This window comes from Egretta garzetta, unplaced genomic scaffold (assembly GCF_000687185.1).
Source record: "Egretta garzetta isolate BGI_Z169 unplaced genomic scaffold, ASM68718v1 scaffold30, whole genome shotgun sequence".
NCBI classification, from domain to species: Eukaryota; Metazoa; Chordata; class Aves; order Pelecaniformes; family Ardeidae; genus Egretta; species Egretta garzetta.
This window is the reverse complement of record NW_009258383.1, coordinates 5,756,512-5,775,330: the sequence shown is the minus strand read 5'-3', so window position 1 is coordinate 5,775,330 and position 18,819 is coordinate 5,756,512. Positions and strand designations below refer to the sequence as shown.

The following is an 18,819-nucleotide window of genomic DNA, read 5'->3' as shown; positions in this document are numbered from 1 at the left end:
TCTACATATCTTAAATGGGATTAATCATCTGAGGGAGGTGTCTTTCTTGTCACTGAGAGATGGAGATTGGTTTGACTCCATGTCTTATCTAAGAAACTTGCTCAGAACTTAAGGTAGTTACAGTTGGGGTGCGGAGGTGTTTTTTCACCTCTGATAGCCTATAAACCTCAGCTATACATTTTCCCTTCTATTGCACTTAGCCCCTTTATTTTCCTGGAGGAGAAGAGGTGCTGACCTGGGGTGCTTTGGGGGAAGATTCCTTTTCCCTATTCCCAGAGTTGGTGTCACGAGGAAGAATATATTGTTTAGGAAGGCGATTTAGGGAGTGATGGGGTTCTGGACACTTTTGTGCTCTCTCCTGGCCTGTGTAAGTACAAGTTTCTAAAAGAAGTGTCTCTGCTTCTGGAGGACAGCAGAGACCTGTCTTGATTTCTTGCAGTTGCCTCAGCTGGGTGCACTCAGCCTGGGCGTGGGCTAGGGTGGCAGGCAGAGATTCAAAGGAAGATCACTCCCAGGTTATTATTCAGAAATTTTCCTCACTACTTAGAAATGCTTATGGCTTGGGTCTTTCATCCATTGTGACCAGGTTCATTTTAAACATCAATACCAACAACTGTTGCATGTTGATCTTATAGTGACATTGTTTATAAGCATGGTCTTGTGCCAAGTGCAATTTGACATGTTTATGGATCTTGATTACAGCTGACGATGGCAAGGATGTCATATCCACGTTACATGGAAATTGTAACCACAAGCAGAACTCAGGTGACGAGACTTAAGAAAACTACCTTTAGATGTATACATACTGATTGCCAGTGTACTGCAGACCTTCCTTTGTTGCTTTTCTTTTTTCCTTTTTTTTCTTTCTTTTTTTTTGGCTCTTAGGTGCCATAGATGACTTATTAGACCTGCAACCTGAAGAAAATGGTATGAAACATTTGTGCATGTCTGTTTCATCTGCTTTTCAATCACAGGCACCAAGTCTAATTTTAATCTTAGATCTTAATTGTTTTCATAATCTGAAAGGTTGAATGAAATTATTCAGCTGCAGTATTTAAACAGTGTTAAAGGAAACTCAATTTCATATACATGCAGAGGCACTATTCCTGATGTTATAATGTGAAGTAAAACTTACTGGGGATAAAGCCCATTGTAACAGGTGATTCAAGGTTAGGTATACTGGTCAATATTGTATTTGCCCCAGTGAAGTAGGTGCCACTGTAAACCTTACCCCTCCTATAACATTTCATAAACTTTTCTTTTTGATTCTTTAGTTGTTGTATCACAACCCTTGGCAATACACTAATAACCACAAGATTTTATATCAGAAATGTACATATCGGAAACAAATTATTTAGGCCTCTTAAAACCATATAAAAATTGTAGACTTCTTTCAGCCAGGTAGCAAATTCCAGGCTCTACTCCTATCCTTATGCTTTTGTTAGATCAGTGGCAGCTCAAGGGGATGTGCTGGTTTTTTTTCCAAAGGGTACTGTTTTACCACATAACATATGAAAGATCTGGCTAAAAGTTTTATATTGAGTTTTCATATGCAGTACATTGCCTATAATCTCCCATTTGCTTTTCACTCCTATATCTCAGAAGAATGAGTAAAAAAAACCTTCAACAACAACAAAAATAACTGTGGCCACTCAAAAAGCAAGTAAAGAAACAAAGAAAAAATCCCTTTGTGTGGTTTAGTCAGTCAGACTGAGAGTGTAATTTGGGGTATTTTAAGGCACTGCCTTCATGGTAGGTAAGGAAGAGAGCATTTGCAAACATCTCAATTTCAGATTTGCCACAGGCAGGCTCTTGCCCTGTGGGGGATTTACCCATGTGGGGAATCACCCATGAAGGCAGAAACAGGGAAAGTTCCTCAGCTGCCTGTGCAGAAGGCAGCCCTAACCTGTGGATAGATAAGGTAGTGATGACTTCTTTTCTGTGGTTAATAAAAAAGGTTAGTGCATTTCTGATAGTGGCCTTTTTTATTCTGGTTTTCCCCTCACCCAGTTTCATTCCTTGTTGGATCTTCTCAGTGGAGATACAGATAATGCATACAATTATTTGTCATACAAGTTTAGCTGATGTCAGCTAGAAGGTTATTATTTTTTTCTTTAGTTAAATGGTTAAATCAATACAAAAGCAGATGTGGGGTGGCTACATTAGATAAGGATGGTTGTGTTAGTGTTACAGTATCAGCCATTTACCCTAATTTTACACACTAGCTAGCTTTAGGCTAATGAATATTGTATTCTTTTAAGTGCAGCAGTATGGTTAGCGGTACACTTTTGTGTGTGTTTCAGAATGAAGTCTTTATCCTGTGTTTCCAATCATGTATTGTTGTAAATATTTTTAGTTTCTCTTCACATACATTTTTTTTAAATACCGGAAAAACAAGACATGTTTGCAAAGGAATATAAGCATTGCTAGAGGCTTGTTCAAACTACAAAAAAAAAAATATAGTGACATTGTTTTTTCAGTGTTTTATTGGGAGTTTTGGAGTTTTTTAATGAACATTGGTAAGGCTAGGGGCAGTATGTGCAGATAAAAATAGGATTTTGACTGTGAAAATAGGCAGTGAAAACAGAGAAACAGAAAAAGAAGTAATAGAAGATTTATGGGTGAGGTGAGAAAGTCCATATCATTCTAGTAATCTAGCAGAGTTACCACATGAGTAATATCTCGATAAGCAAAACTGGTTTCAAGATAACCTTTATTGCAAACGAGAATAGAACTTACTGGTGCTTACTCGAGCAGCCTGAGCATAAGCACCACCCTGTCCTACCCTGCTCTGGGTGCGTCGTCCCCACAGGAAGGTCAGAAAGACTGCTGAGACAAGAAATGTGTCACTCCTCTCATGTCTGGTGGTCATACGCATTACAGCAAGACCTAACTGCTCTTCTGATGTAAAAAAGCTCTATGTTGTACTTTCTCCCCCAGTAAAAATGGGACTACCCAGATGAAGTAGAGCTTTGCTCTGAGATGTGTTCCTGCAAAGCCTGTGTTCCATTGTAGTAAATGTAATTTGTGGTTAGGTACAGCGTTGGCGTTGGTGGTATGCCTTAGCAGATCTGTTACTAATGATGCTCTCTTTGCATCTCCCCCTGCAAGCCTTCCATGTTCATGAAGGAGTCTCCTGAAAGCAGCTTTGAGATGGTGATGCCCTGTATCGATCAGAGTTCTTAAGTGCCTTTGAAAGAGCAAGTGTCTTTCCCCTAAGGAAGGATTTGTACCCCTCTGCCTCACCTGCTGAATAGCTTGGGGGAATTGTAGATGCTTGGACAGCGTTAACATTCTTTGCTCTTTATCTGAAGATGGGAAAACAGCCTGAAAATTCATAAGAACAAATTGTTTTCTGTGGTATTTTAGTTATAGTCTAGTGGGAACATAAGGAGAATTGACATGTTTGTAATGTTTCTATTGCTAATTTTTGGGCCCTGTCAAGGAGTACAGGACTGTATAAAAAAGTGAATTAGAAAGGAGCCAAGTCTCAGAGCTGACTTCAATAATGAATAAAATCCTTACATTATGTGTTGGTTTATTTGTTTCTTAGTACGTAGGTGTGTATGCTGACTCATCAGCCTATTTTAAAACAGAGTTTTGCGCTTTTTTTTCTCCTCTGACTCAACGTCAGCCATTTAATTCTAAATTGTTACAGCTATTAAAAAGGAACTTTCCTGAGAAGGCTGTTGCATTTAAATAAAATGGCCTGTTGCAACCACTTTGCTACTATCAATCATTTATCCCAACCCAAAAGGGTTAAAAAAGCCTTTGCAAGTTGTATTCAACTCACAGAGCTCAGCTGATCCATCCGAACTTTGGAAAACTCAGCTTTCTTCTGTGCCTTACCACAAGTTTGAAACGAGCATAATTAAGATGAACTGATCTGGGTTTCAGTAACGTAACGTTACCAACATTGTTAACCACCATTTTTGTCCTCTGCGTACTCCCACAGTGGAGCTTTAAATGTTTCCAAGTAAAATAACACTTGGGGTTCCTTGACAGTGCTTTCACTCTCCAGATATTTTGTAATCTAGAGAAAAGGATTAAATTTCTGGTTATAAGCTTAAGTTATTTTATATAACTATTTAACATTTCTAAAACAGGAAAAATTGGTTTTAAGGAATTGGCTCAAGTGATCTAAGAGCTTCTTCAGTTGCAGTCCTGGTGCTAGAAAAACTAGCAAGGTGAATCAGAAGGAAAGTGGCCCCAGGTATTTCTCAGAAGCCTAAGAGAGGGGAAAAATAATTACTACAGCATTTGAACAGTGTAGAAATCTCACTCTGTAGAGTAACATGTTCTCATGGGGAAATAACCTAATAATTCAAGCATTGGTCAGAAGGTCCTAAAGGTCATCTTAAGTATGTTCCCACAGAACTCTAAAATAATCCCCAACTCTTATTTATTTTCAATTTATACCAGTCTGATTTTTTTTTTTTTTGGACACTTTTATATAATGCTTCAAAAAGCAGCATTAAAGTAGTCTTCTCCAATATTTTAAATATTAGACTACGTAATGATTTTGTTGTGTTGTTTAATAGATGTTTAAGCATATTTATTGGTTTTAATGAGAAATTAGTCTTAACAGCAGTGAGGTTATCTAAGATAACCAAGGAATTACTTGTTGCATAAGCTACAAGCCCAGATGTCCAAGCGAATGTGGTCTGAAAGAGAAAAGAACAAATATTTGCTAAAAAATATTCCATCTTACTTAACATACATAACCTAGATTGGATGTTTTAAAAAGGTTTGTTCTTTGTCTAAAAAATTATTTATCTTGACTCTCTTGTTCTGAGACAGCTTCAAAGGATCAGTTTGTGAGGTCCCTGGAGTCAGAACCTGGTGATAAGGATGACATGGTATTACTGAATGAGATCCTCAACGCCTCCTCCCTGGACGAGGGGGAATTCAGCAAAGAGTGGACAGCTGTTTTTGGACAGGTTGCACTTGCTGATCTCACCATGAACTCTTCAGCTGGAGATACAGAGAACACTTCATCATCTGTGGCACCAACACCATCAGGCTTCTTGCCTTCACAGCTGTTAGACCAAAACATGAATGACTTGCAGTCATCTTTACATGGTGAGAGCTCATCTTGTTCTGTTAGCATTTTCGTTTTGGTTTTAGGTTTTAGAGTATGGTTTTCTGCTATGTAGAAGTGTGGTGATGGCTTATATTGTGCCACAGCTGCAGAAACCCTGAAGTTAAAGCAGAGTGTGGCCTGAGGAAAAACATGTGAGTAGCATATTTGTTTTTTGAGCCCTGCTCATTCAGTGTTTGTGAACGAAGTACCCTAAAACCTGAAGTCAAAATTACTTTCTTGAATATTTTCATTGAGCTTCCCGAAATGTTCTGTAGGCCTTTGAGACACTTTTCTTCCTGTAACAGAAAATCTGTTTGAGTGGGTTTTACTGTTTAAATCACAACTGCTGTCTCTGCTAAGGGGCCAAAGAATCAAAAATGGTTGCTGTATTTTGTCTGGGAATACTATTTTTAAACAACTTAGTGAAAATCGATTGCATTCATTCATCTTCCTTTTTTCAATGCATCCCATACTGTTGCATTCTACCTGTGGGTAAGGTAGAATGGGTTGTCTCATCCTAGCAACAATACAGGTGGATTCCTCTTGTAGGCACGTTATCTACTGCTGCAACTCTTTCTCTCCCCTTTCTTCTGTGCAGTTCATTTTCTTGGGTTTTCCAAGCTCCTGCTAGTGGGGAGAGGAAAGGAAAGAGGGGAGCTAGGGCAGAACTTTCCTGCTGCTGCTTTGGCCTTGAGGAAGGGAGGGAGGAAGGCAGGCTGGTGATAACGAGCCAACAGCAACTACCGTGGTCCTCCCCACAGTGGGGCTAGATTTCTCCTAGGGCTTTTCAGGCTGGAGGAGGAGTTTGCCTTTCTGGGCTCTGTCCTAAGTAAATTAAATCTCATTTGATGTAGGAAAGACTAGCAGACTAATTCCATCCTGAAGACTACTTCTTGAAACCCATGCAACTGGTACAATCATACATGATGTAAAATGGCTGGTGGCATTTTGGCAACAATAAGAAAGTCGAATTTACATTATAATTGGGTTCACTGACTTCAATGCTTAGAAGGGAACTGGGGGAGGGACATTTGCAATGATGCACAGCTTTAGATATATTTTTATGATGAGGTACATGCATATGTGAGTATGATTGATAGAGTGAAGAGGGACTGAAAGAGATTAGGATTTGACCTCATAAAATATGAGCTAAAAAATCATGAGGTTTAGTCATTGCATTGTCAAAATAAACAGTTTGTGAGCAGAAGCAGACATGGTATCTATTGAAAGGGGAAAAAAGAACAATGAAAACCACCTTTCTTAATATAGAGACATAAACAAACTTTAAGCAAATCACTGAAAATAGCCACAGAAATATTATGGTATTGATCCACCCCCCCACACCCCGGCCAAGTTTTTACATGCTTTTAAATGTAAACATGTTTTTGAAGGAAAAATATTTTTGTGGTGTAAATGGCAAACAGGGATGGGTATCCTTTCTAAGGTGGTGGTTATCACTCTCATTTGCACAAGACACTGGCATTGGCTGCACTGTTAGCACTTCAGAATCCGAACTCAGGTGTGTTGGAAGGAACACTAGAAATGGCAAATCTGTTCCAGTCAACTTGGTATCCCAAAATCTTTTTGAATAAGATAAAGAATAAAAATGTATTGAAAGCGTACAATGTGTTGATGTTTTCAAATTGATTGCCAAGGTTTTGGCAGAAGATCATGGTAATTGATCTACTGGCATTTGAAAAGTCACAGCTAATCAGCTGAATGATTGTATCTGATAATCAGCGTGTTCCCAGCTGACTCTAGCTGCCAAGTAAAATGCATTATTTAAACTAACTTTCCTAGGCTATTTTTCTTTGTAAGGTTTTTGTTTCTTATTTTTTAACAGAAGCTGAAATTCTGTCCATTTTCTATCTTGTGCAATCTCAACTTTAATCTTAAACTGCATTCAATTTCAGAGCATTTCTTTCATTATTTGACCTTGTCAGTGCTTTTGGAAACAAGAGACTTTTTTTATTTTTTTTAACCAACACCCTAACTGCAATGTAAATGTATCTAAATATACAAGTTGAAAATATTAGAATATATGAATTAGGGATATTTTTACTGAGGCCCTGTGATACGTATCCTACACTTTTTCCCCTAACTGGTAGGATTGCTTAATAATTATTCAGTGTGAGGTGCTACACTGGAGCCTCAATGTTGCATACTTCCTGTGTGAATTTGGCCTTAAGACCATAAAGATTCTTAAAACTCACATGCTTAACTTTAAGCACATTAACTTTTCTATTAACTTCAGTGGGATTACTTACTTATTTTATGTTAAGCACACTCATAAATCTTTGGGGCTTTGTTTTCTCTCTGCCTCAGATCTTAATCTGTAAAACAGGCACAATGCTATGCAGGTTATAAACTGTTACGGTCAGGAATTCCCAGCTCAGAGTTTTCTCTGGCTATATTTATAGGCAGGATCTAGCACAATGGGACTTTGAATTGCTATGGGACTACCAGGTGCTGGTTTAAAATATATATAAATGTGTGTGTGTATATATGTATGAGAAACAAAGCGTGCTTCCAACAAATCTTTTAGATTCCCCTCCAGATACAGCTTTGTAGTTTGGTTGCCTTTCCACTTTTTTTACAGAGAGCATTGGCTTTCTCTTTCATACGTTTATGGCCTCATTCACTTACTTATTCATGCCACTAAGGGCTCCTCTTTATCTCACCTACATGTGCATATATTCTAGTTGGTAAGAAAATGTGCAGCTCACCGCTTCTATTTCTAAATTTAATTGTGGTAACATTTGTGAAGATGCTAGCTGAAAAGTAAGCTGTTTGGTTTCCTTGCTGTCTCAGTGATAATCTTTTGTCTAGTCACGTAATGAAGCCATTCTGTGAACAGGCAAACCAGAACAGGCTTAGGGCAAACAACTGCTTTCACATTGATAGACTGCAGTTTGTCTTTGAAAGGCAAAATTGTTCCCCGTAGCTCACTGTGAGTGGACACTAAAAACGTAATTCATGTAAGTATTTAATAAAAATTCTACGTCAGTCTTTCCCAATACCTTCATAGATGCATAAGTTCGTTACGAAAGCATCACACGTTTTGTGGAGCATTTTTGGTTGGCTGTTTTCGTTGCTGTTGTTAGGTTCTTTTTGTTTTCAAAGCGGTACTTGAGCTACCCACGTTTCAGTGAACAGAGAATCAGACCACAACATCTCTCACATATGTGCTACTTACCAAGCCTTAGTCCAGGGACTCAAAAGGAGGGCTCCAAAGGCATTAACTGGTCTGCGGTGTTTCTCTCTCTGGTCTGCCAGTCACATCAGTGTAAACGAACATCAGCGAGGTCTTGGGGAGCCAACTCCTGATCTCACTGAAGTCACTGGGACTTGCACAGAAAGTTTCCAGGCAGCACTCCTATTCATTTCTGTGAAATTAGGATTTGGCCTTATTTGCTTAAGCCACTCAATTTATCCATTGCCATCCATTGACACATTAAAACACTTTCTCGCAATACATCTCCAAACAGACCGAAAGCATTACCGTTTTCTATAGTTGTATGTAATGTCCTCTGCCGTTCTCCTCTTTTTGTAACACAGGCAGAGAAAATGCCTGGAAAAGTATGGCATTCTGAAGTGTTAATGCCATACTTTTCATTATTTATGATTCAGACTTGCTTATTTGAAAGATTAAACTCTAAAAGCTCATTTTCAGGGAGCACAGGCTAGCTCGTAAGCCTTTATCACCTTTGCCTGGAACAAATATAAGTGAGCACTCTGCATCCAGATTTTGAAGGTTTTTGTTTGTTTCCTTAGAGATGCAGAGGATGTTTGTGGCTTTAAATTTCCTTCCGAATTCATGTGATTTTTATAGAAACACTCTTCATGTCTCCTTTTAATAACACAGGTTGGGCTTCAGACCTTTTATTGTCAAGGTAAGATCACAGAGTGATGAGAATCATCTGTTAGAGAGAGGAAGAGTTTATGTGACTTTACATGGCTGTTACAGTAACTGTCGGGACACTGGGTACCAATATCTGACAGGGGTCTCAAAAGAGGAGAAAGTAAGGGGGGGAGGGAGGACAGAGAGAGTAGAAAAGGATGTGAGAGCATGAACTTGTAGAAAAAAAGAGACTGAATAAGGAAATGCTGACTGTGTGCACAGAGAAATATCCTGTTTGTGATACTGCAGAATTAGATATGCTAGGTCCCTGAGATGGATGGATAATTGATCAGGCCACACTTAAAGGAGATACTATTGAAATTAGAAATACAACCTCTAGTCTTCTAAATGTGATAAAGCATAAGAATTTAAGTACCTTATGCCAGGCACAAAAACGCTCTGTTTTTTCCTAATATGTTTCCGTGGTACACCACCCCTAGTACATTTTGCCAGCCTAGCTCATCTGGCCTCATTAACTGTATTTATTTACTCTTTTGTGGCTATGGAATATGCATGTAAGAACAAAAAATTGTGTATACCCAGTTTCACTTTTTCATGCATGGTTACTCTCTCCCTGCTGAGAAGATCCTTCCAACTGAAGAACAAAAAACACTCCATTAAAAGCTAGTTTTAAGTTAACTCGAAGTAGTGTATTTTGAATTTAATTTTTCAGAGTGTTCTGCAAGAAATCATTTTTTTCACAGATAGTCATTTCAAAATTAACTACAAAATCTGGGGTCTCTATGTTTTTTTCTGGAACAGTTGATGAAGTGAAAGTCTTTGGAACTGTAAAAGTAAAGAAAGGTGGAAAAAATGTTTAGTGTGTGCAATATTTTCGCCCAAATGTAAGTGATATTCTTCTCCCTACAGCTATGCTTGACTTGATTACTGTACTGGCCTTTCTGTGAACAAGTATTATGTGTGATTGGATAAAAGAAACAAGAAAAAAATCTTTTTTAATGCAGGTTAAAGGTTTGAAAAGAGTATAGTTGCCTGAATCTGGAGATGATGAAACTGATCCACAGATACTCTTTTCTGAAGGATGTTGCTTCTCTGCAGCATCTGACTGCTGATGTCTTGTGTATGGGGAAAGATACGAACGGCCATAACCATAAACATAATATTCTGCTCCACCGTCTGATGTGTGCCTTGTGCTGCTAGACAACGGGCTGTCAGAGTTAGCAAAGTAATTCTTCACACTAATGCTGCTGTATTATTGAATCTTAGGATGGGCAGCTAACAGCGTGAGCTCACCGTCTATACCACAGCCAGCACAGAAACCAAACAGCCTGAATGTGAATGCTAACAGGACGCCCGGGAAAGGTAATACAGCCGTGTGTTTTTTCAGTTACATTGCTTTTCCTTTTTAGCTGTGACTCTTGTATCTTTCCAGCCTTCTCAGTTACTCTGTGATAATACAACCTATTTTTTTAGTAGTTACACGTCAAGAATCTTGTGCTTACTAATCAGTTACTCTGTTTCAGCACTGATTACGTGTATTATATGTGTGTGTATGTGTATTTTTTTGGTAGGCTTCAGTGCTAGTAGTATGTCAAAAGAATAATTTACTGTACAATGAGGGAGTTTCTTCTGCTACTTTAATTTTGAGCCACACAGAATAGCATCTGCAAGCAGTTTGTCTAAGATAAACAGTGTTTTGAAGCTCTAGGAAGACATTGTGGCTAAAATACAGGCTACTGATAAGGCAGAAGAGCCCTAATTGCAAATTTTGTTGATAACATACATCATATCAGTAATCATCTGTTTGAAACTTAATTCACTTCTTGCAACTGAGCCAAGAGTGCATAGTCCTGCCATCTACCGAGACAAAGCCCCGCAGATTTTGAGTAGGGTTTTCTGGATAGGTGAACCAGAAATATGTTGAATCCTTATTGCCAGTTTGTTGCCTCTTCTGTGCATTCTCATTTGATCAGAAGCTACATCAGAGGTGTTCAGTGCAGAAGAAAGGAGCAACGTGTATTCCTTGCCCTGCCTCCCAGGATTAAAAGACTAACACTTTTCAGCTCAGCAGAAAAAAAGAGGGTTAAGGTTTTTTGGAAACTGTTTTAGAAATTAGTGTGACAGCAAAGCCACAGTACCGTCACCAGAAAAAGGAACAGCCTTCAGCTACTTTGAAATCTGTGTTTATGAAAGCAGCGGATACTCCAGCCTTGCAGACAACAAGATGAAAGTCATGCCAGGCAGAGCTTATTTTGTCCATAAATTCCATGTGTCACAAAGAATGCTTTTGTGTGACATCATCTTTCTGAGTGGAAGAGCACATCTTTTTTCACTATCAATATAATACATGTTAAGCATAGGGTTACAAAACAAAGCAAGTGGTGATGTGCCTTCTTTATAACAGCCAAAGTTGTCACTGCTTTAACCTGAGCCCTGTTGGAATAAAAGAAGGTAGGAGACCTCTGTGAAATCTGTATGCCACTATAGACAAATAGATAGGTACAGTAGTCCTGCTGCTGTTGGAACATATTCCTGGTTCACATTTTTTTTTATATCTATCAAAAAAGACACCCTAATACTAAAAGCTGTACTTGGAACTGGCTATCAAACATACCCCCTCTCTCTCCAGCCGCTACCTTCATTTCAGATGAGTAGTGACCTTGTGTGGTCGTATAGAGGGGGGACAGAACAGTCACATGAACTGGATTTACGCAAAGGAATTTAGTCCTGTAAGAGAGGTTGAAAGTAAAATTTGCCTTCACTTCCCTTTTACTTTTTTGCAGGCATGCGGGTGCACACACAAATAAAATACCTTTCATGAAACAAAGCTAGACAGAGCGAGATTGTTTCTATTTTTAATGAATGTGTTCCTGCACTTATCGTGGCGGGAGCCGTATAAAATACACAGGCAGACAGATGTAAAACATTCTTACAAAACTTCCATATTCTGTTAAAGGTAGTGTTTTAAAATGCCATCACTCATTCAGATTTTCTTGTCAGAATTGCCCTTAGTAATAAATTAAACAATAGTATGGCTTTGTTTGACTTCAGTCAAACATTCAGTCAGTTTTGTTTGAAATAGCTGACAAGTCTGCCCTTTTTTTCTTTTTGTTTTTTTTTTTCCAGAACCTACCAGGAATCCGAAAGACTTGACCGCCTGGTTCAGTCTCTTTGCTGACCTTGACCCGTTATCCAATCCTGATGCTGTTGGGAAAACTGATAAAGAACATGAATTGCTTAATGCATGAGTCAGCTGCCTATGGTAACTAACATTCTTCCATTCATCAACACTGTTTTGGAGTTTAAAAAAAACTAAATTAAAATTAGTATGCTGTTGTGAAACTATAAAGTATGTGCCATGATAATAAAACTAAAGGGAGTGAATCCCCTTTTATATAGGTACAGTTATTTGCTCTTGTTTTGTATAAAGAGTTCGCATTTATTTTCTACGTGGATTTACAAAAATGAGGTTAAGAATTAGGGCAGATTTCTTGCCAAATTAGATAATCTGCTGAAACACAGTCTTTGCCTGAGGTGATGCGGAGCTAACACTGGAGTGAAATACAAATTGCGAACCTATTTTTTTATAATGTTTCTTGAGTAAATAAAAAAAAAATCATGTAACTGAGGAGGCTGCATGAATCAAACATCAGTCGTATAGAATATATATATTACTGCTATGTTAAGATGTCAACTAAATTTGTTTATTAGTACTCACAGTGAAAAACCTGTGTGGGGCCTAATTATTGAAGAAATACATTTGGGCCTGTGCAGCCATGGAAATCGTGCCCTTTCTGATTTAACTTATTAGACAAACTGCACTACATGAACAGAGTCATGCCCAGCAGGCTTCTTTTCTGAGGTTTTTCTCCATTGCACCAACAGAATTTGCACCTGTTTGCAGAAGTTTCTTGCAACTGATGCTGTACCATGCCTTCAAAACATTCATATTTCTGTTCGGAGTATTTTTCATCCAGTTTATTTCTGAAGCATGTGTTATTTTGAGCTGCTTGTGACATTAACTCTTTAATAAAATGATTTTGACAAAAAAGACCTTTTATTCCCATTGGAATTCTGGTGTGCTGTTGAATGGGTACATAACAAGCATCTGAAGATAAGCCAGATGACCAATTTTTAGACAGTACCTAAAAATTCATTACCTTACGCTGTTTCTGAATAGTAATGCAGTGGGACAGGAAGAAAATTTGAACTCACTCAGTGTCCCTTTGCCTCCCCGCTCTCCTTTTACAGCAGAGGAAGGTAAAAAGGATGTCTCAGCAGCCGCTTGAGATCATAAGTAAGTTCTGCATATTTGCTCTATGTACTGTATAAGACCTACTTTGCAATTTATTGTATTTGGCCTTTTTAAATTCAGTTAGATTGCCTTTTCCATTGGTGAAGTTTTTCATTACCAGTTAACTGCACACTCGGTTAGTTAATCCTTGCCTCATGGTCTATGAGGTAACTAAGTACCTGCTTGGAAACCTGAAAATAACTATATACATATAGAAGTTAACCAAACGGACCTGATTCTTCTCGATGCAGCAGAACATCATTTGATGGCTGCAGTGAGCAGCATTAATGTGCATTGGATACCTCCTAGCTAAAATTCCAGGTGCTATCAGAGAGATGGGAGGAGGTTGGACTGACCGGAGTTCATCTGACTGAATCCTCAGCGAGTTTTAAATACCTCTGTACACAACTGTAGTGTTCAAAATCCCACCCCATAGCCTGGAAGTCTCAAGGTACTTCAGTTTTTGCCAGAGAAGTTCTCAGATGTTAAGCAGTATATTTTCACATATAATGGGAAATGACAGTCTGGTCTTCTCTTTGTGCAGTACCCAGCCCACCCAGGTCCCCAGCACTGAGGCTGGTAATTAAGACATGGAAGCTGCTGTAGATGCCTAGCTGTTTCTGAAGATAAAACTATTCCAGTATTTCCTGCTGTTTGGTACTGGCAGCTCCTTGCTCAATAAGCCGTCTTTTCTGAGATGTGTGTGTGTCTTGAGCATTAGGGGGGAGCCTGAACTTCTGACTTCAGGCTGCAGTCTTGGGCAGTAAGTAAGGCATCTACAAGTGGATTAACTGGGAAATACCTAAGGTTTATGCACTTAGGAGTGCTAGTTTGCACTAAGAACACGGGATGTTTGCCCAAAATCCTCTTCATCTCAAACTGTAATTATCTGCAATGCCAAAAACGTTAGGAGCTGAAGGGATAGAGAGGCTGCTTTTCAGCCCAGCTTGCTTACCACTGAAATCATTAAACAGATCTTGCAACTTTAAGCAAGCCTGTGGTTGCTAAAGTTGCTCTGGATTATGTTTGCCTTGGTAGTTGCTAAAACACTCCTGGACAATCCACTCGCTCTAGCATTTTTAGTAGCTGAAGCAGTTAGGCTAAAAGCAAAGATGAAGCTGTACTGCCTTCAAAACAGCTAATTAACTGTTCTTTAAGACTCAGAGAAATGTTTGGGTTTGTTTTTTAGTCACAGTTTCTAGACTTCCAGGATTAAAAAAAAAAAATAAAATCTGTCTTGATTGGGACAACTAATAGCATTGCACAAGTTCAGCTAAGATGTTCTGAATCCTCATCATGTTTTTAGGTAGAAAAACCATTTGAATGATTATCCATTTTACACTAGAGAAACCATGACCGCAGGGGGGTTTTCCGCACCCCCCTGCCCCCAAACTGCAATACCAATTAGTTTACATTATGCATTAATTTCTTGCCATTTTCGAAATTAACAGTAGCTTTGAATTCTTAGTCTTAAGCCTATGCAATTTTTTCACACTTTCAAATGAAATAAAGGAGCCAGAGGTATTTAAAATATAATTAATTTTGCTTAAAGAAAAGCAATTGAAATCCCTATGCATGATGCATTATCATCACGAATATTTATTGACGTTGAAAACTAGAGCAAGAAAGCTCTAACATCTTGCAAACAGGCAATTTTTCAGGCAAAAAATGTTAATTACAGAGTTACAAACAATACTCCCCTAGTACTAACGAAGCATATGGCATGCACTTCTCGGCAGCCTGGGCTGCAGAGTGACTCCCAGCCCCAGTGCCATTGTGAGAGGATTTCCTGTGATGTGCGTACAGGCCCAGCAGTAGTTGAGACAACAGGGCAGTTCATCATCCTGGTAAAATTACAGATTGATTGTTCTACACACAGAACGCTCATCTTGATGTAATATGCTTCATTCCAGTTGCATGTTCTGGGTTAGTAGCGGATTGTTTTAAAATAAAAACAGCTGCAGACCCCCTATGGCAGATGAATCATAGAATCATAGAATTCTATGAAAACGGGTAATTGATTAACTGCCTTTATTGGGAAGTTTATTAAAGTTGATGTAATTGATTTTGGTGAGTCGAGGTTTCTACAAACCTAAGAACTGCTGCTTCAAGGGAATTGGAGTTTGGGAATCGCAACAGCTCATGGAGAAAACTAACAAGTAACTTTTTGCAAGTAACTTTTCTGCCCTTCTTAAGTGATAAGAATTTACTTCCAACACAGAATATGACTTACCTTGTTCCCTTCTGCTGTTTCCTTATCCAGTGTTGCATGGGCGTGACATTGCTGTACTCCAAAGCAGGGCCACTTGGCCACAAGCAGCCACTTGCCTTCCCCCCACACCCTTTTTTAAATGGTAGCCCTTCCAACCTTTGGGGCTGCATATGCTAGGAAAAACAGGAGCACCTTAGCAAGAAGGTGGCTGTGATTGGAGAAGTAGCACCACCAGCAGCTTTACTCCAAGCAGGACTAGCAGCAGGCCTACAAGCCCTGACTGCTCCGGGGTCTGAGCCTAGAAAGGCTCAGGAGAGCAAGAGAGTGACATGAGGACACAGCACCCAGGTGTTGTGCATCACACCGAGTTTTCCTGGAGTCTCTACCGATGCCATTGCCCATTTACCATCATGTCCCACTGCAAGTGCCAGGGGATGCTGGATGAGCACCACTGAGTGAATGGTAGTTGTACTGTCCATGCTTGCTGCTGAGAGCAGGTGGGGAGAAACAGCCCCAGGGCAAAGGAGGAAGCGCTGGAAAGTTCTGCCTTCTCTCAGCGTGGTTCTCAAAGACGGTTTCTCAGAGTAGCAGCAAGACACTGACATGGTACAGATGCAGCTGACAGTGTTGGGCCCCTCCTGACTTTTTCAAGCTCCCTTCCTCTTCTGCCCAGCCTGTGTCTGCTGCTTCTTCCCATTGGGTCCATTAGCCACCTGCTTTCTCCTCCCTGGTAGAGCGGCACTGGGGCAGGCCGGCAAGGACAAGCCGGGCAGCGTAGGGAGGCCCTGCCGTGCTGCGAGCTGGGCAGCCTGTGGCCACTCTCGCTCACCTCATCAGTGAGGAATGGTTGCAGGAGTTTGGACTTCTGCCACCCTAAGCCATGGCCAGCCAGGCACCCAGCGCATTTCTCATTTTTTACCACTATGGGTGTGTAAGGAACCTGAAGTTGAGCCCTCACTGCAACCTACGCACACCGCCTCATCTAGCCTTCACTGTAAATCCCCCTGTGGGCTCCCTACTTTTACAATTTCTGTTCCTTGTAAATGTCTTATTTTTAAACAAGCCACCATATGGGAAGGCAGGAAGCAGAGCAACAGCTCGGCTTGCCAACAGCCAAGCAGCAGAGGGTTTGCCTCGGCTGAGAAGCAGAAATGCCAAGGCAGTCTAGCACAGCGTTGGCAAACAAGGTACAAACGAGCTGCTTCCCGCTGGGGGGGCTGCCGGCCTCCCTCCAAATGTGCTTAGCGCGCACAGCCTGGCTGCAATGCTGCACAGCGAGTGAGCCCCGTGCCTTGCACACACACACACACACAGCCACTCTCCAGCAACAGCAAACAAGGGTCCCGTGGCCAGAGGGGTCCTGCAGGTTGAACAAGTTTTGCCTTGTGTAGCCATCCACCCTCCAGCTCCAGGGCAGACTGGATTTGCAGTCAGTCAAACCGTTACCCAGATGTTCATTAACAGTGCTCTCCTAAGCATAAAATTGACTTTTTCCTTCATTGACTAATTAGAAACCAGTATAATCTTCCCTTTAAGTAACACGAGGTATTTGCCTGCGCAGGAGCCCACCATGTTAGACCTGGGTCCAGAGAGGGGCCATGAAAGCGGATAGAGGGCTGGAGCACCTCTCCTGTGAGGACAGGCTGAGAGAGTTGGGGCTGTTCAGCCTGGAGAAGAGAAGGCTCCAGGGAGACCTTACTGCAGCCTTTCGATATACAAAGGGGGTGTATAAGAAAGACTGAGACTTTTTACCAAGGTCTGAGGACAAGGGGCAACAGCTTTGAACTGAAAGAGGGCAGGGTTTAGACTGGATATAAGGAAGAAATTTTTTACAGTGAGGGGGGTGAGGCACTGGAACAGGTTGCCCAGGGAAGCTGTGGATGCCCCATCACTGGAAGTGTTCAAGGTCAGGTTGGATGGGGCTTTGAGCAACCTGACTTAGTGAAAAAGATGTCCATGGTAGGAGTTGGACTAGGTGGTCTTTAAAGGTCCCTTCCAACCCAAACCATTCTGTGAGTCTATGCTGAAGTGAGGAGGCTGCTGTTCGCCAGGGAGCAGTGCACAACTCCCATCAACTGCACCAGCTTTTAACTCTGTTCTACCAAAACGAAAGCTTGATGCACCCAACCTTACAACTAATCCATAGTGGAAGGGTGTGAAGTTTTGGCTGCTTTCAAAGAAATTACAGAATTTAAATTAAAAAGAGAGAAGCATGCTGTAGCTTGGAGGTAAAGGTCTGGCTCATTCTACCTGCCAGCTATTTGCACCAGTTGCTGTTGGAATCTTTACGGGGTAATGAATACTTTAAAAAAGGAGAAAAAAAAAAAACATAGATAAGGGATTTTAGAAGTGACTGCAGACCTACCTAAGCTGTTAAAGAAGTTACAGCCCAGGGTTCTGGCTGTTCTCTTGACACAAAAGTCTTTCATCTAGCCCAGAAACCTACTCTGTCGGGTACTCCTTTATTTTGGACTTCCATAGCTATTACAGCAGTAGGAAAGGCCCCAGGACAGGTGCTGGGAGACATGCACTTCATCAACAGGCTGGAGGGAGGGGAAAAAAAAAAAATAAAATTAGGAGTGCTGCACAATGAAATCATCCACCCTGTCTCCACCTAGGTGGGTGGCTAACAGCTGGCTGCAGGAAACAAGCATGCTGAATCTAACAGGAGCAGGATCTGACAAGGAAAGGACCAAACCCCTGCTATTATTCCAAGTGCAATCCTCAGAATAAACCCTTGGCACAGAAAACACAGAAGTTAAAATCATGGGCCACTGAAGTAACTGCTTTGCTGTTACAGCTGCATATTGTCCTGGACTCTTCAGGCAGTCTGTGTGGTCTTCCATGATCATCTCTGCCTTGAGCTTGAGTACCAGAGCTTCAGAACACACAAGTTTGACAACTGAGAGCAGCCCTCACCATGGCAGAGTGATAGTTTAATTTGATTTTTAGAAGACAACAGAGATTCTGAAGAATGAGACAAGCCCTGGAGGGATTTTTCAGACCTATGGTTCAGCTGGGTCTTGGGCCAATCTAACCTTCCTGTGAGGTTGTCCCTGGATTTGGTGACAACAGCCAGGGCTGCAAAGGAGCCAGAGGCACATGAGCGATTCAAGGCTTTTTCCCCCCAAATGTCAGCCTATGCTGTTAAGTCACAGAAGCCTGCTCAGGGCTTAGGTCCCTGAGCATCCCAAACCCATCTAAATGTGGGCCACCACCCCACGATGTCCTAGGGGGCCCTTTCCAACTGAAAGAAGAGCCTGGAATGGCACTGATCTGGCTGAAAACTTGGCCAAAAAAAAAAACAAAGGAAAGGGAAAAAAAAAAAAAAAACAAACTCCAATTGTTGGGGGAGGGAGAGGCCTATG

General features: G+C 40.7%; 1 protein-coding gene across 3 annotated transcripts in view; it reads left to right on the top strand.

Moving 5' to 3' along the window:
• ICA1 (islet cell autoantigen 1) overlaps nt 1-12,515 on the top strand; it is a 60,863-nt gene extending 48,348 nt beyond the window's left edge. Inside the window, exons 10-14 of one of the 3 annotated variants that reach the window (XM_035897082.1) lie at nt 703-765; nt 886-927; nt 4,801-5,082; nt 10,212-10,307; nt 12,072-12,515. In XM_035897082.1, the coding sequence (XP_035752975.1) occupies nt 703-765; nt 886-927; nt 4,801-5,082; nt 10,212-10,307; nt 12,072-12,193 (605 nt within the window). In that variant the 3' untranslated portion in view covers nt 12,194-12,515. The remainder of the gene's footprint in view (nt 1-702; nt 766-885; nt 928-4,800; nt 5,083-10,211; nt 10,308-12,071) is intronic. The other 2 variants (XM_035897073.1, XM_035897079.1) reach the window with 2 other exon arrangements.
• The last annotated feature ends 6,304 nt before the right edge of the window (nt 12,516-18,819 follow it).